General features: G+C 56.8%; 2 protein-coding genes across 4 annotated transcripts; both read right to left on the bottom strand.

The window, feature by feature from the left end:
• Window positions 1-2,196: 2,196 nt before the first annotated feature.
• On the bottom strand, window positions 2,197-9,638 carry LOC103824771 (alpha-endosulfine). Of its 3 annotated transcripts, none has more exons than XM_050984920.1 (3): window positions 9,001-9,638; window positions 7,725-7,850; window positions 2,197-4,711 (listed from the first exon to the last, which is right to left on the bottom strand). In XM_050984920.1, the coding sequence occupies exons 1-3, from the start codon at window positions 9,499-9,501 to the stop codon at window positions 4,541-4,543; spliced, it is 798 nt and encodes a 265-aa protein (XP_050840877.1). In that variant the 5' UTR covers window positions 9,502-9,638; the 3' UTR covers window positions 2,197-4,540. The 3 variants fall into 3 exon arrangements, with proteins under 3 accessions (XP_050840877.1, XP_050840879.1, XP_050840878.1); XM_050984922.1 differs by lacking the exon at window positions 9,001-9,638 and adding an exon at window positions 8,811-8,879; XM_050984921.1 differs by lacking the exon at window positions 2,197-4,711 and adding an exon at window positions 6,201-6,263.
• Window position 9,639: 1 nt separating this feature from the next.
• On the bottom strand, window positions 9,640-20,872 carry GOLPH3L (golgi phosphoprotein 3 like). Its single transcript, XM_050984919.1, has 5 exons — window positions 20,750-20,872; window positions 19,701-19,883; window positions 14,724-14,855; window positions 13,615-13,729; window positions 9,640-11,416 (listed from the first exon to the last, which is right to left on the bottom strand). The coding sequence occupies exons 2-5, from the start codon at window positions 19,875-19,877 to the stop codon at window positions 10,989-10,991; spliced, it is 852 nt and encodes a 283-aa protein (XP_050840876.1). The 5' UTR covers window positions 19,878-19,883; window positions 20,750-20,872; the 3' UTR covers window positions 9,640-10,988.
• Window positions 20,873-20,900: the final 28 nt, after the last annotated feature.

Here is a 20,900-nt window from a genome sequence, read left to right as displayed (position 1 = left end):
CGGTGACGCCGTAGGGGCGGGGCGAGGGCGGGACAGCGAGCGGTTCCTTTTCCACCTCCGCTTCCGTTCTGGCGGCTGAAGAAAGAGAGAGAGGAAGTACCGGCAGTGCTCTCCGTGCTCTGAGCGCGGGACCTCGCTGCCGGTGTCCCCGGTTCTTGCCGGTACCGGGCAGCAGCTCCCCGGGAGCGCCGTGCTGGTCCCGCATCCCTCCGAGCGCAGCGGGGGATGGGACCCCCCCCCCCCCCCGGGAGAACGGAGCATCCTCGTGGCACCGGCCACGTGTGTCCCGTGCCCTGCTCGAGCCGCCCGGTCCATGCCCGGTCCTTCCCGGTCCATCCCGGTCATCCCCGGTCCATTCCCGGTCCATCCCGGTCCATCCACGTCATGCCCGGTCCATGCCCGGTCCATCCCCCGTCCATTCCCGGTCCTTCCCGGTCCATTCCCGGTCATTCCCGGTCCCGCCGCACCGAGCATCCCCCACCATCACTGTGCCCTGTCTGGAGCTGCCACCTCCTGTCACCATTCTTGGGGACAAACTGTGACAAATCCAAGCCCAGTGTGCTCTGTCTGGAGCTGCCACTTCCCTGTCCCCACATTTTTGGGGACAAATCCAAGCCTCTGTCACCATCACTTTGCTGCCACCCCCTGTCCCCACATTTTTGGGGACAATTTGTTCCCACCCGAGCCCACTTTGCCCCGTTTGGAGCTGCCACCTTCCTGTCCCCACATTATTGGGGACAATTTGTGCCCAACCCAAGCCCCGTGCCCTGTGTTTCGAGGGGCCACCTCCCTGTCCCCACATTTCTGGGGACAAATCCAAGCCTCTGTCACCATCACTGTGCCCTGTCTGGAGCTGCCACCTCCCTGTCCCCACATTTTTGGGGACAAACTGTGACAAATCCAAGCCCAGTGTGCCCCATTTGGAGCTGCCACCCCCTGTCCCCACATTTTTGGGGACAATTTGTGCCCCACCCAAGCCCTGCACCCCGGATCCCTCCAAACCAGGCTCGTTCCTCCCCCTGGGGGTCCCCAACTCCTGTCCCCCCTGGGGGTCCTGTCCCCCTGCCACCCCCCCCAACCCCAGGATGATCCTCGTCCCTCCCGAAGTCCCTCTGGTGTCCCCAAGGAATGTCCCGGGCTGGGAAGGAATTCCTGGCAGCGTTTTTGGGAGGTGGTGCCAAGCGGGAGCACAAACACGAGCTGGGACTGGAACAGCGCGTCCCGGCTCGTGTCCCTGCTCGTGTCCCTGCTCGTGTCCCTGCTCGTGTCACTGCTGGTGTCACTGCTGGTGACACCCCCTGAGGGTCCCCGGGGAGCTGCGGTGGCCTCCAGGCCTTGGGAATTCTCAGTTCTTGGGAATCCAGGTCAGGGACACGCCCAGCTGGGGAAAGGTCAGGGCGGGAAATGGCACAGCTGTGGAATTCCAGAGGTGTCCCCACAGCTTTGGGGTGTCCCTACATGGTTAGGGGGTGTCCCCACCTTTGGAGGTGTCACCTCATTTGGGGGGATGTCCCCACACCTTAGGGGGTGTCCCCACACCTTTGGGAGATGTCCCCTCACCTTAGGGGATGTCTCCTCATTTGGGGGTGTCCCCACACCTTTGGGGGTGTCCCCACCTTTGGGGGGGGTGTCCCCACCTTAGAGGGGTGTCCCCCACCTTAGGGGATGTCTCCTCATTTGGGGGTGTCCCCTCACCTTTCCCCGCTTGGGGCTGTCCCCACCTTTGGGGGCTGTCCCCACCTTGGGGTGTCCCCGTCACCTTTGGGGGTGTCCCCACTCATTTGGGGGCTGTCCCCACCTTGGGGTGTCCCCACCTTTGGGGGTGTCCCCTCACTTGGGGGTGTCCCCACCTTTGGAGGTGTCACCTCATTTGGGGGGGATGTCCCCATCTTAGAGGGGCTGTCCCCACCTTTGGGGTGTCCCCACCTTTGGGGGCTGTCCCCATCTTTGGGGCTGTCCCCACCTTTGGGGTGTCCCCACCTTGGGGGTGTCCCCACCTTTGGGGGCTGTCCCCATCTTTGGGGCTGTCCCCACCTTTGGGGTGTCCCCACCTTTGGGACTGTCCCCTCCCTCTGCCCCCCCCCCCAGAGCAGCAACTCCCCCTCTTCATCCTTCCCTTCATTTCCTCTTTTTGGGGTTTTATTTCCCCTTTTTTTGAACTTTGAATAAAAAGCAAACACAGCAGTCCAGAAGAGATGAACATGTTAAAAAATTATATATTTATATATTTATATATTTGTTTTTTATATATATATATTTGTCATCTATTTACAACGTGGCTGGGACAGACAGACAGACAGGACAGCCAAGGAGGGAGTGCAGGGCCAGGAGGCCAGAGCAGGACCCTGAGGGGACAAGGGACAGGTGCCAACCCCCCCCCAGGCCCTGTCCCTGCATGGAAAAGTGTCACCAGGGCAGCAGGAGGGGACAGTGCCACCCCCAGCCCTGGCTCTGCAGGTTCTAAAATTTGGGGTTTTTTGTTCTGATACTGATATTAACCCCCAATTTGGGAGTTCTGGGGTTTTTCCCCTTCCAGGTTTGAAAGGAAAAACAAGAAGGGAAAAAAATAAATCAAAGTTTTGGGATGCCCTGGCACAGCTGTGCCCAAATTTGTCCCTGCATGGAGAAGTGGCACCAGGAGGGGACAGTGCCACCCCCAGCCCCGCTCTGCAGCAATAGGTTGTTAAATTTGGGGTTTTTTGTTCTGATGTTGGTGTTCATTTGGGGTTTTTGTTATTCCCCCCCCCACCCAGGCTTGAGACAAAACACAAGAAAGGAATAAAAAAGGAATAAAAGGAATAAAAAAAATTGGGAAAAAACCCCAAATCCAAGCTTGGGATGCCCAACCCTTCCAAAGCACAGCTTTGCCTCCACACCCTTCCCACTTTTATCCCTTTCTGGGGGGTTCCTGCCTCTCTCCCTCCCTCCAAGATCAGCCCCAGCAGCACAAACCCCCCCAGGCTGCCGGGAGAGCACCCAGGGCTGGGCTCTGCTGTGCCCTGAGCTCCTCCTGCTGCCCTCAGCTCCCAGCTCTGCTGGCCCACAGGAGCTGGGCTCACCCCCTGGGCCACGAGGGACAGGGACAGAGGAAGTGTCCCCTGGCCCTGAGGCAGCTGAGACACCGTGGGCAAGCTCAGGCAAGCTCTTCTGGCCAAGCTCAGTGCAGCCTCTCTGGTTTTGTCTCTGTGGCCAAACTCTTCTGACTTTGTCCTTCTGGCCAAACTCAGCCAAGCTCTTCAGGTTTTGTCCCTCTGACCAAACTCAGTCAAGCCCATCTGGTTTGTCCCTCTGACCAAATTCAGTCATGATCTCCTGGTTTTGTCCCTCTGACAAAATTCAGCCAAGCCCTTCTGGCCAAATTCAGCCAAGATCTTCAGGTTTGTCCCTCTGGTCAAGCTCAGCCAAGCTCTTCTGGGTTTGTCCCTCTGGCCAAATTCAGCCAAGCTCCTGGCACAGCCCCTGGCACAGCTCCTGGCAGAGCTCCAGGGGCTCTGGCAGAGCTCCAGGCACAGCTCCTGGCACAGCCCCTGGTACAGCTCCAGACACAGCCCCAGTGGCTCTGGCACAGCTCCTGGCACAGCCCCTGGCACAGCCCCTGGCACAGCCCCTGGCACAGCTCCTGGCACAGCTCCAGTGGCTCTGGCACAGCCCCTGGCACAGCTCCTGGCACAGCTCCAGGGGCTCTGGCACAGCCCCTGGCACAGCTCCTGGCACAGCTCCAGTGGCTCTGGCACAGCCCCTGGCACAGCCCCAGTGGCTCTGGCACAGCTCCTGGCACAGCTCCTGGCACAGCTCCTGGCACAGCTCCAGTGGCTCTGGCACAGCTCCTGGCAGAGCTCCAGGGGCTCTGGCACAGCTCCTGGCACAGCTCCAGTGGCTCTGGCACAGCTCCTGGCACAGCTCCTGGCACAGCCCCTGGCACAGCTCCAGAGGTCCTGGCAGAGCTCCAGGGGCTCTGGCACAGCTCCTGGCACAGCCCCTGGCACAGCTCCAGTGGCTCTGGCACAGCCCCTGGCACAGCCCCTGGCACAGCCCCTGGCACAGCTCCAGTGACTCTGGCACAGCCCCTGGCACAGCCCCTGGCACAGCTCCTGGCACAGCTCCTGGCACAGCTCCTGGCACAGCTCCTGGCACAGCTCCTGGCACAGCTCCAGGGGCTCTGGCAGAGCTCCTGGCACAGCTCCAGTGGCTCTGGCACAGCCCCTGGCACAGCTCCAGGGGCTCTGGCACAGCTCCTGGCACAGCTCCAGTGGCTCTGGCACAGCTCCTGGCACAGCTCCTGGCACAGCTCCTGGCACAGGCCCTGGCACAGCCCCAGTGGCTCTGGCAGCCAGGCTGGTTCCACCCAGCAGCCAAACTTAAGGCAGAGCCTCTCTGGGAGGAAGGGGCAGCCCAGCCCTGCCCCCAGCCAGCTCTGGGCTGCCTTTGCTGCCAACCCTCAAACATTTCTGCTGCTGCCATCCCAACTGCCCAGCGAAATTCAACCCCTTGAGCCAAAAGAAGAGACCAAAAGAGGGGGCAGCCCCGGGTGGGAGGGCAGCTACCCTGCCAGCTTGCTGGTGAGCAGCGAGGATTTCCTCTGGGGCAGGTCCTGGGGCCGGGGGATGTGATCTCCTGTCACCAGGGTCCTGTCAGGGCCAGCACTTGGCAGCTGCTTGTTCTTCATCTTGGCCTTGGCCATGTTGTAGTCGCCAGAGTCGAAGTATTTTTGCTGGGAGAGGGAGAAGGGGTTGGGTTGGTGGGTGGGAAGGGGCAGGGGGAGCCTGTGGGGAGGGATAAACTGGGATTGGGATTGGGATTGGGGTTGGGGTTGGGTATGCAGGATTTGGGACTGGGATTGGGGTTGGGACTGAGAGTGCAGGATTTGGGACTGGGATTGGGGTTGGGGTTGGGAGTGAGAGTGCAGGATTTGGGACTGGGATTGGGGTTGGGGTTGGGATGCAGGATTTGGGACTGGGATTGGGGTTGGGGTTGGGACTCAGAGTGCAGGATTTGGGACTGGGATTGGGGTTGGGGTTGGGACTCAGAGTGCAGGATTTGGGATTGGGATTGGGGTTGGGACTGAGAGTGCAGGATTGGGACTGGGATTGGGGTTGGGGTTGGGATCAGAGTGCAGGATTTGGGACTGGGATTGGGGAGGTTGGGGTGGGTTGGGACTCAGAGTGCAGGATTTGGGACTGGGATTGGGGTTGGGGTTGGGACTCAGAGTGCAGGATTTGGGATTGGGATTGGGGTTGGGACTGAGAGTGCAGGATTTGGGATTGGGGTTGGGACAGGGTGGGCAGGGGGAGCCTGTGGGGAGGGCTAGACTGGGATTGGGGTTGGGATTGGGAGGGCAGGATTTGGGATTGGGAGTGCAGAATTTGGGACTGGGATTTGGGTGTGCAGGATTTGGGATTGGGTGGGCAGGGGCAGGGGGACAGCAGGGCAGGGGGAGCCTTTGGGGAGGGCTAAACTGGGATTGGGATTGGGTGTGCAGGAGTTAGGATTGGGTTTGGCTATGCAGGATTTGGGACTGGGTGTGCAGGATTTGGGATTGGGATTGGGACTGGGTGTGCAGGAGCAGGGGGACAGCAGAAGCATGAGGAGCCTTTGGGGAGGGCTAAATTGGGAGTGCAGGATGTGGGATTGGGGTTTGGCTGTGCAGGATTTAGGTTTGGCAGTGCAGGATTTGGGATTTAGGACTGGATTTGGCTGTGCAGGGTTTGGGATTGGCTGTGCAGGATTTGGGTTTGGCCGTTCAGGATGTGGGACTAGATTTGGCTGATGCAGGATTTGGGGTTGGCTGTGCAGGATTTGGGATTTAGGACTGGATTAGGCCGTGCAGGATCAGGGGATCCAGGCTCCTTCAGGGAATGCTGCCCTGCCCTGCCCAGGGGAATCCCAGCAGGATTAGGCCGGGTCTAAAGGCCCTGGGGCAGGAGTGACTCAGGCTGGGCCTGGCTGGGCTGGGCTGGGCTGGGCCTGGCTCAGGCACCGCTGAGCCCTGAGGCCACACCTGGGGGGGCTGGGGCAACATCTGGGAGAGCTGGGGTCACACCTGGCAGGTTTGGGGTCACACCTGGCAGGGCTGGGGTCACACCTGGCAGGGCTGGGGTCACACCTGTGGGGTTTGGGGTCACACCTGGCAGGGCTGGGGTCACACCGGCAGGGTTGCGGGCACACCGGAGGCTGGCGGTTCACAACTAGCAGGGCTGGGGTCACACCTGGCAGGGCTGGGGTCACACCTGGCAGGATCCTTGGCACTGGATGATAAGCCTGGCCTACAGACCCAGGATTTTTGGGCTAAGCCAGGACTTTTGGGATGAGCCAGGCTTCAAGTCCCGAGCCAGGGACGTGGCAGGACGGTGAACCAGATTTTGCCCAAAGGTTCGCAAGCGGGGCCACGTGGGGGTCCCCCAGCGTGCCGCCCAAAGGGGCCCAGGGGTGGCCCCCAAGGGTGAAGCCCAGCAGGGGGGACCCGGGGCCCCCCCAGGGGGCCCCCAAGGGGCCCCAGGGGGGCCAAAGGGGGCCCCCCAGGGGACCCCAAGGGGGGGCCTGGGGGGCCCCAGGTGCACCCAACATGGGCCGAAGGAGGGCCCAAAGGGCCCCCCCAGGGTGGGGCCCAAGAGGGCCAAGGTGGGCCCCTCCAAAGCGGACCCAGGGGGTTGGCCCGGGGCCGCCCAGGGGCCGCCGGAAGGGCCCAAGGGGGCCCCAACGTTGGGCCCCGGGGGGGACCGGGGGGCCCAGGGGGACTCCAAAGAGCCCAAAGGAGTCCCCCCCCATGGGGCCCCCGAGGGGGGCCCCCAAAGGAGGGAAAGGGAGAGCGGCCCCAGCCCGGTCGATGTGGGACCAGATCCAAATGGCAAAGTGTTTCCCAGGGGTTCCCCCATAGGCCCCAAAAGGTTCCACATTTGTTCCCCAAATTGCCCATATGATGTACCCAATGGTACCAACCCATGTGGCCCCAAATTGTGCCAATTTTTCTACAATTTGCCCCATTTTTTTTTTGCTTTGTTTGTGTTTGTTTTTTCCCATTTCCGTGCCCCATTTCCCCCCAAAATTTCCTAATTATTTCCCAATTTTCCCCCCCATTTTTTCCCCAAATTTCCCAATTTTTTCCCCCCAAATTTCCCAAGTTTTTTCCCTTTTCCTCCCCATTTTCCTCCGAATTTCCCAATTTTTCCCCATTTTTTACCCTTTTTTTCCCATTTTTCCCCCAAATATCCCAATTATTTCCCAATTTTCCCCCTATTTTTTCCCCAAATTTCCCAATTTTTTCCCTATTTTCCCCCAAATTTCCCAAATTTTTCCCATTTTCCCCCCATTTTCCCTCCAAATTTCCCAATTATTTCCCAATTTTTTCCCCATTTATTCCCCATTTTTTTCCCATTTCCCCCCCATTTTTTGCCCCCAAATTTCCCAATTATTTCCCAATTTTTTCCCAATTTATTCCCCATTTTCCTCCCAAATTTCCCAATTTTTCCCCATTTTTTCCCCAATTTGTCCCCATTTTTCCCCCCAAAGTTCCCAATTTTTCCCCATTTTTCCCCATTTTTCCCCATTTTCTCCCAATTTTCCCCCCATTTTTCCCAATTTTTCTCCCAATTTTTCTCCCAATTTTCACCCATTTTTCCCCCAAATTTCCCAATTTTTCCCCCATTTTTTCCATTTTTCCCCCCAAATTTCCCCCATTTTTTTTCCCATTTTTTGCCCATTTTTCCCTATTTCTGGCCCCCACTCACCCCTTTCTGCAGCCTCTTCATGAGGAAATCAGAGCCCCCGGGTTTCTGGCCCAGGTTGGGATATTTGGCCTTGAGCTTTTCCTCCTCTGCCCTCTCCGGGGAGAGCCCTGGGGCCTTCTCTGAGCCCTGAAATAAAACACAATTCTCTCACTCCAATTTACAGTCATTCATTCAATTAAAATTCATTTTAATCAAACTTACCTCATTTCATCATTATTTTTTATCTATTATTTAAATTAAAATGTATTTATTAATTACATTTGTTATTGCATTATTCATTCACATTTCATAATTAATTTATAATTTATTGAATAAAATTTACCTTCTTTCATCATTCATTTATATCCATTAATTAAATTAAAATTTATTTATTTATTAAACTCACATTCTTTATTGCATTATTCATTTACATTTCTTAGTTAAATTGAAATTTATTTAATAAAATTTGGGGGTCCTGGGAGGATTTTGGGGTCGGGGGGGTCTGAGAGCAGCACCCAAAGCTCTGTGCCCTGCAACCACTGCAGGAGCTGGGACTGCTGCCCTGAGCTCCCAGTTAGCCCAGTTAGCCCATCCCAGTTAGCCCCTGCCATCCCAGTTACCCCAGTCACCCCCTCCCAGTCACCCCCTGCCATCCCAGTTACCCCATCCCAGTTACCCCAACCCATCCCAGTTCCCAATCCCAGTTCCCCATCCCATCCCAGTTCCCACCATCCCAGTCCCCCATCCCATCCCAGTTCCCAATCCCAGTTCCCACATCCATCCAGTTCCCAATCCAGTCCCCCATCCCATCCCAGTTCCCAATCCCAGTTCCCATCCCATTCCCAGTCCCCCATCCCAGTCCCCCCATCCCATCCCAGTTCCCCCATCCCAGTCCCCCCATCCCATCCCAGTCCCCAATCCCAGTTCCCCCATCCCATCCCAGTCCCCCCATCCCATCCCAGTTCCCAATCCCAGTTCCCCCAATCCCATCCAGTCCCCCATCCCAGTTCCCCCATCCCATCCCAGTTCCCAATCCCAGTTCCCCCATCCCATCCCAGTTCCCAATCCCAGTTCCCCCCCCATCCCCCCCCCACCGACCCCACGCACCCCCCACGCCGCCATCGAGCCTAATCCGGAAGTCCCGCCCACCCCCAGCCCCGTAGCCAATCAGAGCCCAGCTTAGGCCAGAGTGACGACAGAAATAACCAATCTCCGCTTAGGACTGGAAAGAGGGACGTGCAGCCGAGCCAGCGGAAACCCGCCCGACACCCCCTCCGTCCCCCGGGGGTTCCCCCACCTGTTTCTCCTGCCCGGTCTCCTCCGTGAAGGCGCCGGTACCGAGCGGGGCTGCCATGGCGGGGAGGGGGGAGGCTCTGCGCTCCCGCCGCTGCGTGCGGCCCCGCGCCCTGCTCCAAAATGGCCGCCACCGCCTCCACTGCCTCAGCTGCGTGATGGACAGCAGCTCTACCCAATGAACGCAGAGAAGCAGTGGCAGTGACATCACACCTGACCAATCAGTGCGTGCGAGGGGAGGGGCACCGAGAGGAGGCGGTGCAAATAACAGGGCGGGGCAGCCGTGACTGGCACAAACAGTAGCCAATAGAAAGTGAGAAACGTCGAGTGGGTGGGGAAGGGGCGGGGCTTCCCCGGTCTCACAGGGCCGCGGGTTCGAGCCCGGATCCGGGAGGGTGCGGGGACATCGCGGGGGACCGCGGGATGCGGGGACACCGAAAAGCCCCGAAAGGGCCCCCGGAAAGGAAAAGGGGCCTGGGGGAGAAGGGAGCTCACCCCCACCCATCAGCTGAGACCACGCGCAGCTCCTGTGACCGGTGTCACCAACACCCTGGGGACATCCCGCCCCTCCCGGGCACCGCCAGTGCCCCTGGAAATGCCAACGCTGGCAGCTGCACCCATGAAACACGGACAGAGCCCGGGCTGCGGAGAAACATTTCAATTTAAAGTGAACTACAGGAGAATAAAGTGGGGGAGGAAGGAAGGAACAAAAATAACCACAGTTTCACTTGATTTTTCTTACTAGAAAGAGCAGCTGAGCCACAGGGGCACAGCCCGGGCGAGCTTGGGGTGCCCAACACCCCCAAAGGCCACCCCAGGAGGGTGTGAGCTCCTCAGGGGCACCCCCAGAGCTGCCAGGCAGGAGCTGGCTGGGGGAGAGGTACCCAGGAGCCCCCAATGTGCCAGGGTTTGGCTTCTTGGAGCAGCTCCTGGGCCACCCCGGGCTCTGCCAACCCCAGCTCTGCCACCCCCTGGGCCCTGCCACCTCTCCCTGGAGGCACCACGGGGCTGTGCTGGTGCTGGTGCTGGTGGTGGTGCTGGGTTGTCACCTCTCAGCCCTACCTGAGGAGGGGAAAAAGCAAAAATCCCCTGGTCCCTCCCCAGGCTGAGCCCACCCAGTGCCCCAGGAACTCCAGGTCCCCATGGGGTGAGGGGTCCCCTTGATGGGACCCATCAGGGGTCTCTCCCACCCCACGTGAGGAGTGTTTAGGACTTCTTGAAGGCCACCAACACAGCTTAGATCATCTCCATGCCCCTGGCTTTGGCACCTTCCAGGTCCAGGTCCCTCTGGGGAGACCCCAGGGTAGAACCCCAGGTGTGACCCCAGGATGGGACCCATCAGGGATCTCCCCTGCCCCATGTGAGGAGTGTTTAGGACTTATTGAAGGCCACCAGCATGGCCCAGATCATCTCTGTGCCCATGCCCTTGGCACCTTCCAGGTCCAGGTTCTTCTGGGGAGACCCTAGGGTGTGACCCCAGGATGGGACCCACCAAGGAGAGGTTTTAGGACTTATTGAAGGTCACCAGCACGGCCCAGATCATCTCTGTGCCTCTGCATTTGGCACCTTCCAGGTTCAGGTCCCCATGGGGAGAGGGATCCCCTTGATGGGACCCCATGTGGGGTGTGGGGTCCTCTTGATGGGACCCATCAGGGGTCTCTCCCACCCCATGTGAGGAGTGTTTAGGACTTACTGAAGGCCACCAGCACGGCCCAGATCATCTCTGTACCCATGCCTTCAGCACCTTCCAGGTCCAGGTTCTTCTGGGGAGACCCCAGGGTGTGACCCCAGGATGGGACCCATCAGGGGTCTCTCCCCTGCCCCATGTGAGGAGTGTTTAGGACTTACTGAAGGCCACCAGCATGGCCCAGATCATCTCCATGCCTCTGGCTTTGGCACCTTCCAGGTCCAGGTCCCTCAGGGGAGACCCCAGGGTGTGACCCCAGGATGGGACCCATCAGGGGTCTCTCCCCCACCCCATGTGAGGAGTGTTTAGGACTTATTGAAGGCCGCCAGCACGGCCCAGATCATCTCCGTGCCCCTGCCCTTGGCAGCTTCCACCTCAGGGTCCATATCCAGCAGGTCCTTGGTCCTGTTCATGGCCACGTCGTACTTGTCATCGGCCAGGCTGGAGAAAACGTTCTCCAGCACGTCCGAGGCGTGGGCCAGCACCAGCAGGGCCAGGGTCCTGCGCTCCATGCGCTGGGGCTCGTTGACCCAACGCTCCAGGACGCTCTCCTGGAGCTTCTTCAGCAGGCGCTGCTTCTCGGAGGCGTTGCTGACGGGGTGGGTGGTCATGTCGAAGAGGAGGAAGTTCTGCTTCTCCGTGGTCAGGATGCCCTTCTCCACCAGCGCCTTGGCCAGGCGCTCCCGCACGTTGCGCAGCTGGTACTGCAGCTTGAAGGGGTTCCAGGTCTCTCCTGAGGGGTGGGAGGCTCTGGTCAAGGTTTGTTTGCCAATCCCAGTGTCCTTCCACCCTTCCATGATGTCCTGCATGGACACCTGGCTCTGCCTCAGGAGCTCGGAGCTCCAAGATTTACATCGAGCTCCCAATCCAGAAAATTCTTCTCTGCCCCCAGATTCAACCTTCCCATCAGTCTTCTCCTGCTCTCCTCATCTCCAGGGATCTCCAGGGATCCAGAGCCAGGGAGGCTCTGGTCAAGCTCTGCTTCCCAATCCCAACATCTTTCCACCCTTCCATGATGTCCTGCATGGACACCTGGCTCTGCCTCAGGAGATCGGAGTTTCAAGAAGAAAATTCTTCTCTGCCCCCATATTCAACCTTCTCCTGCTCTCCTCATCTCCAGGGATCTCCAGAGATCCAGAGCCAGGCCAGGGAGGCTCTGGTCAAGCTCTGCTTCCCAATCCCAGTGTCCTTCCATGATGTCCTGCATGGACACCTGGCTCTGCCACAGGAGCTCAGAGCTCCAAGATTTACACCGAGCTCCCAATCCAGAAAATTCTTCTTTACCCTCACATTCAACCTTCCCATCAGTCTTCTCCTGCTCTCCTCATCTCCAGGGACCTCCAGGGATCTCCAGGAACCTCCAGGGATCTCCAGGGATCCAGAGCCAGGCCAGGGAGGCTCTGGTCAAGCTCTGCTTCCCAATCCCAGTGTCCTTCCATGATGTCCTGCATGGACACCTGGCTCTGCCTCAGGAGCTCAGAGCTCCAAGATTTCCACCGAGCTCCCAATCCAGAAAATTCTTCTCTGCCCCCACATTCAACCTTCTCCTGCTCTCCTCATCTCCAGGGATCTCCAGGGACCTTGAGGGATCTCCAGGGATCCAGAGCCAGGCCAGGGAGGCTCTGGTCCAGCTCTGCTTCCCAATCCCAGGGTCCTTCCACCCTTCCATGATGTCCTGCATGGACACCTGCCTCTGACCCCTGCCCTCAGATCCTCCTGGCAAAGCTGCCAGTGGAGTTTTGAGGAGAAATCCCAGGAGATCCCAGGGGAAATCCCATCCCTTTCCAAAGCCTCTTCCACCCACGGGTCACCCCAGGCTTGGTGAGACCTCAGCATTTGGATCCTCCAAAATCCTTCCCAGGAGCCCAAATTCCTGTTGAGGATCTGGAAATCCTTCCCTGGATCCCCAAATCTTCTCTGAGATCCTCCAAAATCCTTCCCAGGAGATCCAAATCCTGCCTGGGACCTCTCAGAATCCTCCAGCAGAACCTTCCAATTCTTCCTGAGCACCTCAATACCCCCCAGGCTGATCTGGGAATGGAATCAGGGAATCATGGACAGCCTGGAGAAAGGTTCTGGAGGGATTTGAGCTCCAGGCTGGTTTTGGGGTTCCCTCACCACCAGATCCTGGAGTGCTGGATGCAGAGGGTGACCCTGGATGGGTTTTGGTGGCTTTGGCTGGGTCTGGGTCCTGAAGCTCAGGGTGCAGAGGGAGACCTGGATGGGTTTTGGTGGCTTTGGCTGGGTCTGAAGGACTTTTGGAAAGCCCTGGAGAGGAGTTTTGGAGGCTCCAGGCTGGTTTTGGGGTTCCCTCACCACCAGATCCTGGAGCTCTGGATGCAGAGGGTGACCTAGATGGGTTTTGGTGGGCCTGAGGGATGTTTGGACAGGCCTGGAGAGGGGTTTTGGAGGGACCTGAGGGTCCATGGCAGTTTTGGGGCTCTCCCCTCTTTTTGGGGCTCTCTAATCACCAGATCCTGGAGCTCTGGATTCAGAGGGTGACCCTGGATGGGTTTTGGTGGGTCTGGGTCCAGGAGCTCTGAGTGCAGAGCGTGACCGGATGGGTTTTGGTGGGTTTGGGTCCTGCAGCTCAGGTGACCCGGATGGGTTTGGTGGGTCTGGGTCCTGCAGCTCAGGTGACCCGGATGGGTTTTGGTGGGTCTGGGTCCTGCAGCTCAGGATGCAGAGGGTGACCCTGATGTGTTTTGGTGGCCCTGGGTCCTGCAGCTCAGGATGCAGAGGGTGACCCTGATGGGTTTTGGTGGGTCTGGGTCCTGCAGCTCAGGATGCAGAGGGTGACCTGAATGGGTTCTGGTGGGTCTGGGTCCTGGATCTCAGGATGCCGAGGGTGACCCTGATGGGTTTTGGTGGCCCTGAGGGACATTTGGAGGCCCAGGAGGAGTGGCATGGTGGGATTTCAGCTGGCCCTACCCGTGAGCAGCTCTATCCAGGTCTGCACCGTCTCTGCTGTCTCGGTGGCCTTGATGTGCCTGAGGGTCTCATCCAGCAGCACATCCCCAGTGGGAGCATCCGACTTCAGCAGCACCTGGGAGGGGCAGGGGTCCAGAACATCAGAATATTGTAAATCCCTGTCATTATTGTAAAATATTAAACTGTTAGAATGATATTCTAATTATATTCTAATTATATTATATCATATTCTAATTATATTATATAATATTATAATGATATATCATATTACATTATATTATATTACATTATATATATTATATATTAGAGTAATTCTTTATTAGCATTATATAATATTACACTATTATAATTATACATTAATTAATCTATTAAAATATTGCATTATTGTAATTATATGTCAGTATATATACTATTTATCTTGTTTATAAGTTAATTTACTATTTCTTAGTTTCATTGTAAATGTTGTAATTTATTAATTTTAATTTTATTTATAATTTACCTATATTATTTATCCTAATGTTTATTATTTCTCTCATTATTTATTTTTAAATTTTATTATTGATTTTATTATTTATTATTTTTTTATTTCCATTTCTTATTAATTTCAAATTTTACTGATCATTTATTATATTATTTATTTAATATTAATATTTATATTTTAGTTTCATTATATATTTTATTTATTAATTTTCATTTAAAAAATTTTTATAGTTTCTTAATTTTAATTTTTACTTATAGGCTTCTATTATTATTTATTTTAAAATTTTATTATTTACTGTTTATTGCGTATTTTAATTTATTATGTATTATTTTAATTTTTATTATTACTTACATGATTTATTTAAACTTTTATTATTTACTTATATTAATTTTTATTATTTACTCACATTATTGATTTTAACTTTTATTATTGACTTATTTAATTTTTATTATTTCCTCCTAGAATTTATTTTAATTTTTATAATTTATTAACATCATTCATTTGAACCCACCATTTATTTAATTTAATTCCTTTAAATTTATCTTCAACTCCACACTTTCCTTTTCTTTGCCCATTTCCCGATCCCGTTGGTCCCATCCCCAATCCTGCGCAGGGGGGCAGGGCTGACCTTCCTCTCCAGCAGCCTCTTCCTCCTGAGGGCCAGCGGCTCCAGGCGGATGCGCCCGCGCAGCGCCAGCTCGATCAGGATGCCCCCGCGCAGCCCCGAGGAGATGCAGTCGTTCCAGAACGAGGTGTAGCCCTGCGGGAGCGGGGGAGGAGTTGGGCTTCTCTCCTGCTTCTCCTCCTGCTGGAACGCTGGGATCCTGCCCTGGAGCCTCCACGAAGCTCCCACATCCCACATCCCCACAATTCCACAATTCCACAATGTCCCACACCGCACACAAGGCCACACCTCCCACAAGGCCACACCGCCAAGTCCACACCCACAATGCCACAAGCCATCACAGCCACAAGGCCACATCTCCACAAGTCCACAATCCAGCTGCGGGTTCTCCCAACCCTCCACAGATCCCACATGCCACACATCTGCAACACTCCACAAAGGCACCAGCCACAAGTCCACAGCTCCACAGCGCCACAAAGCCACAGCGCCACAAGGCAACAGCGCACAACGGCCACAAGGCCACATCGCCACAGCGCCACAAAGCCACAGCGCCACAAGCCACAAGCGCCACATGCGCCACATGCGCCACACCGCCACAATGGCCAAAGCGGCCACAATGGCCACAGCGCCACAGCGCACAAGGACACATCCGCCACAGCGCCACAGCCACAGAGCCACAAGGCCACAAGGCCACAGTCGCACCAAAGCAAGCGCCACAAGTTAGCCACAGACGCACAGCGCCACAATGCACCAAGGCCACACGGCCCACAAGCCACAGCGCCACCATAGCCACAGTCCACAAGGCCACAAGCCACAAGAGCACAGCTGCACAAGGCCACAGGCCATTCAGTCTCCACAAGTGCCACCAGCGCCACAGTCTCCCACCAAGCCCCAAGGCCACAGTCTCCACCATCCACACAGCAAACCACACGCCACAAAGGCAACAGCTCCACAATGCCACAGGCCACAAGTGCCACGATGTCCACAATGCAATGCCACATCTCAAAGCCACAGCGCCACAATTCAACACCTGCCACCAAGGTCCACATCTCACAGTCCACAAACCTCCACAATTCCACATCTCCACAATTCCACATCTCCACAATTCCACGTCTCCACATCTGCACAATTCCCTGCTCCTGTTTCTCCAAACCTTCCCAGATCCCACATCTCCACCTCCTCTCCACCTCATCTCCACCTCATCTCATCTCCACCACATCGCCACCACATCTCCACATCATCTCCACATCATCTCCACATCATCTCCACCTCATCTCACCACATCTCACCACATCTCCACAATTCCCTGCTCCTGTTTCTCCAAACCCTCCCAGATTCTACATCACATCTCCACATTTCCACATCATCTCCACGTCTCCCTGATCCTGTTTCTCCAAACCTTCCCAGATTCCACATTTCCAAATTTCCCTGCTCCTGACTCTGCCCCTGTCACTCCAAACCCTCCCAGATTTCTCTGCTCCTGTCTCTCCAAACCCTCCCAGGTTCCACATCTCCACATCATCTCCACATCACCTCCACATCATCTCCACATCATCTCCACATCTCCCTGCTCCTTTTTCTCCAAACCCTCCCAGATTCCACATCTCCACATTTCCCTGCTCCTGTTTCTTCAAACCCTCCCTTCCTGCTGCTTCCTTCCCTCCCTTTCTGCTCTTTTTCCCCCTCCCTTCCTGCTGCTCTTTCTCTGGATGGAAAACAAGAAGGGAAGGACCAAAAATCCACCAGGAGAGTGGAGACAAAGCGAGCCCCTTCCCAAGGCCAACAGGCTGGGAGCCCCCAGCCCTCCCCAGAGAAGTTTTCCCCTCCCCAGGGAAGTTTTCCCCTCCCCAGGGAAGGTTTTTCCCTCCCCAGGGAAGTTTCTCCCCTCCCCAGGGAAGGTTTTCCCCTCCCCAGAGAAGTTTTTCCCTCCCCAGGGAAGGTTTTCCCTCTCCAGGGAAGGTTTTTCCCTCCCCAGAGAAGTTTTTTCCTCCCCAGGGAAGGTTTTCCCCTCCCAGGGAGGTTTTTCTTTCACCCTCCCCGGAAGGTTTTCCCCTCCCCAGGGAAGGTTTTTCCCTCCCCAGGGAAGGTTTTCCCTCCCCAGGGAAGGTTTTTCCCTCCCCAGGGAAGGTTTTCCCTCTCCAGGGAAGGTTTTTCCCTCCCCAGGGAAGGTTTTCCCTCCCCAGAGAAGTTTTTCCCTCTCCAGGGAAGGTTTTTCCCTCCCCAGAGAAGGTTTTTCCCTCTCCAGGGAAGGTTTTTCCCTCCCCAGGGAAGGTGAACCCCCATCCCCTGTGGCTCTGTTGGAGCAGCACATGTGGACACTGGGCTTGCCCAGCCCACAGAACCATAAAAGAAACAAATATTTTCTTTATTTGCTTTCTCCACTTCCTCCTGCAGGAACACAAAGCAACCTTTCATCCCTGCCCTCCTGGTTTCCTTTCCTGGATTTTGCTCCTGGCTTTTACAAACAAGTTTTCCAGGAAAGGGTGTGAAGATGAGCAAAGGTTTCAATTTCCTGGCCTCAAGGGCACGTTACTTACCCCAAAGAAATTTTAAATTCCAGAGCTGCTGGGTTATTTCCAGCTGGTGGAATCAGACTGGGTACAAAAGCCAGGCTGGTTTGCAGCCAGGTCCTCCCACATGGTGCTTTAAATAATGAAATTACACCATGAGCTGATTGAATTTGGCCAAAATCCCCTTGTTTTTCCTCAGTCATCAGAGCATGAGTGAACACCAGAGCTGTGAAAGCAGAGCCCAGCTCAGGGCCAGGCTGCTGCTGGTTGTGAGCTACAGGAATGTGGAAGGACAGGATGGAATAAAAAAAAAACAAAAAGAAAAGTGTGACAAGGTTTTTTTCCCCCTCTTTGTTGTGCTCTCCCAAGTTCCTGGTGGCTGAAGGGCCGTTCCCAGGATACATTAACCAAGAACACCAAACACAGCCCAGGAAAAAAGCACCTCACTCTCAAATATTTGCTCCAGGATTATTTGCATTGTGCTCCCTTTACAGCCCTGAGCTCCTGCTCCACTTCCTAGTTGGCTCCTGGATCTCACCTGGGGCTCTCCAGCAGGACAGGCCCAGCCCTTGTCACTGTCCCAGCCTGGGCTGGATCCGTGTCACAGCTCAGCCCCTCCTGGGACCAGCCCAGAACTGCTGGGAAGAAGGTTCTGGAACCTCAGAAAGGTTTAGCTCCACTCCTGAGGGATGAAGAGGAGGAGGAGGAGGAGATCCAACTCAGTTCCTCAGGGTGGAAGACAGGGATCATGGAACAGTGACAGCTGGGAAAGATCTCCAGGATCACACAGGGATCAGCTGGAAAAGATCTCCAGGATCACAGAGGAATCATGGAATAGTGACAGCTGGAAAAGATCTCCAGGATCACAGAGGAATCAGGTGGAAAAGATCCCCAGGGTCACACAGGAATCAGCTGGAAAAGATCTCCAGGATCACACAGGGATCAGGTGGAAAAGATCCCCAGGGTCACACAGGAATCAGCTGGGAAAGATCTCCAGGATCACACAGGGATCAGCTGGGAAAGATCTCCAGGATCCCACAGGGATCAGCTGGAAAAGATGTCCAGGATCACACAGGGATCATGGAGCAGTGACAACTGGGAAAGATCTCCAGGATCACACAGGGATCAGCTGGGAAATATCTCCAGGATCCCACAGGGATCAGCTGGAAAAGATCTCCAGGATCACACAGGGATCAGCTGGGAAAGATCTCCAGGATCCCACAGGGATCAGCTGGAAAAGATGTCCAGGATCACTGAGTTCCATCTTGACCAGAGTGGGCTCCTGGAGCTGGAGAGCCTCTCTAGAAGTTTCTGCTCTGCCCCTGTCACCCCCAAAAGCACTTTGGGCACCTGGTTGGCTTCCCCTGCTCTGCAATTCCCCACCCAGCCATCAGGAAGAGCAGATTTTAGAGTTGTGGAATGGTTTGGGTTGGAAGGGACCTTAAAGACCAACTGGTCATGGCAGGGACAGGTTCCACCACACCAGGCTGCTCATCCAAGCTGGCCTGGGCCACTGCCAGGGATGGGGCAGCCATGGAACCACCTGTGCCAGGCCCTCAGCACCCTCCCAGGCAAAGCTGTCCCCGAGGTGATGCAGGGGTGAAGCCAAGGCACAGGGACAGCACAGAGAGCTCCCTCCCCAGCAGGCAGAGCTGATCAACGAGCTCCTGGCAGCTGATAAGCACAAACCAATTCTGCCTGCCCAGGATCCCCTTCCCCCAGGGTGACAGGCACAGGGGAGGAGCTGCCAGCAGTGACATCCCCACCCAGAGCTGCCCATCCCCACCCCTGCCTGGCCCAGGGAGGCAGCACAGCTCCTGTGTCCCTGTCCCTTGGTGGCTGCTGCCAGCTCCCAGCTGACTCTGCTGCCCTCTGCTCTTCCCCAAAGGGATTTTTAAAGAGTTTGTGGTGTCCCTGTGTGCCAGCTGCTGCTTTGGGGCTGCAGAGAAGGATGTTCAGCCTTTGATGAAGCAGCTGAGGCTCCTTCTAACCCATGGCTTCAGCCCTGGAAAGAACAATCCCAACTTCTGCCCCTCCTGCCACTGTCCCCAAGGCAGAGCTGCTGGGACAGCATTCACCAGCCACATGCACAGCTCAGGTTGCCATCTCCTGGCACAGGGAGCCCAGAGAAGCTGGCCCATCCCTGGAAGTGTTCAAGGCCAGGCTGGACAGGGCTTGGAGCAGCCTGGGAGGGTGGAAGGTGTCTCTGCCCATGGTTTTGGAACTGGATGAGCTTTACAGTCCCTTCCAACACTCAATGCCACAGCTCAGTTGAGATGTTGGGGTACGGGTTGGACTTGATGATCTTTAAGGTCTTTTCCAACCCAGTGATTCTGTGAATTCCATCCCACAGTTCTGTGATTCCAAGCAGGTTCTGAGGGAGAACACTGAGAGGAACCCATCCAATCCCTTCTGCTGAGAGCCTGGAGCTCAACTTGACCACAGCACTGCCCAGCTTGACCAGCCTCACCTCCTTGTCCTTCAGCCCCAGGAGCAGCACCTCCTCCATGAGGGTCAGGCGGATGTCTTTGGAGTCATCGGGCTCCTCCTCGTTCAGCTCTCTGTCGGCCGCCTCCTCCTCGCCCTCCGCCCTCTTCTCGGAGCCCCGGCCCTCCGCCCGCCGGCCCCGGTGCGTCAGCGTCGTCATCTCCGGCTGCGAGGTCACGGGAGGGCACGGGGTCAGCACCGGGGGGTGGGCACGGAGGGCACGGGGTGAGCACCGGGGGGTGGGCAGGGAGGGCACGGGGTCAGCACCGGGGGGTGGGCACGGTGGGCACGGGGTCAGCACCGGGGGTGGGCACGGGAGGGCACGGGGTGAGCACCGGGGGGTGGGTACTGGGTACCGAGCACCGGGGGGTGGGCACCGGGGCGCCGAGCACCCAGAGCCAAACCCCTCCCCAGACCAAGAGGTGCTCGTCCCTTCTACTCCAGGATTTTCAGCTCCCCCAGACTCAAACCCAAACCCACTCCCTCAGACCAAAGGCTGCTCCTACCCCAGGATTTTCAGCTCCCCCAGACCCAAACCCCCAGACCCAGACCAAGAGGTGCTCGTCCCTTCTACCCCAGGATTTTCAGCTCCCCTAGACCCAAACCCCCTCCCTCATACCCAAACCCACCTCCCCAGCCCAAGGGGCTCCCGTCCCTTCCCCCCAGGATTCCCAGCTCCCCTTCCCGGGGTGTCGGGGATCCCCTTTCTCCCCTCATCGCTGGGGCGGTCCCCGCGTTCTGAGGGCAGGAGCAGCAGAGCCCCCGAGCCCCTGAGGCCGCACGGGCACCCCCGGCAGCGTCCCGGGAGAGCCCCATCCCACCGCCCCTGTCCCACCCGGCTCTGCCTCAACCCCCGGGCTCCGTCCCACCCCTCCCGGCCCCGACCCGGCTCCATCCCAGCCCCCCGGCCCAGCCCCGCTCCATCCCGCCCGCCGCCGCAGCGCCCCGCGGGTGAGGATCCGCCCCCCACCCCCACGAGGGTTGGGGGCTGCCGAGGCCCAGCTGCCCCCCCCGCCCGCTGCCCGGCCTCACCGCGGCCCGGCGGTCCGTCTGTCCGTCTGTCCGTCCGTCCCGCTGCGCTCCGGGGCCGCGGGCAGGAAAAACCTCCGCCGCTTCCTGGCCTCCGCTGCTCCCGCCCACGCCGCGGCTCCAACCAATAGGAGCACGTATGGGCTGGAGCAGC

This window comes from Serinus canaria, chromosome 25 (genome assembly GCF_022539315.1).
Source record: "Serinus canaria isolate serCan28SL12 chromosome 25, serCan2020, whole genome shotgun sequence".
NCBI classification, from domain to species: domain Eukaryota; kingdom Metazoa; phylum Chordata; class Aves; order Passeriformes; family Fringillidae; genus Serinus; species Serinus canaria.
The sequence above is the reverse complement of the archived record's forward strand: the minus strand, read 5'-3'. Positions and strand labels throughout refer to the sequence as shown.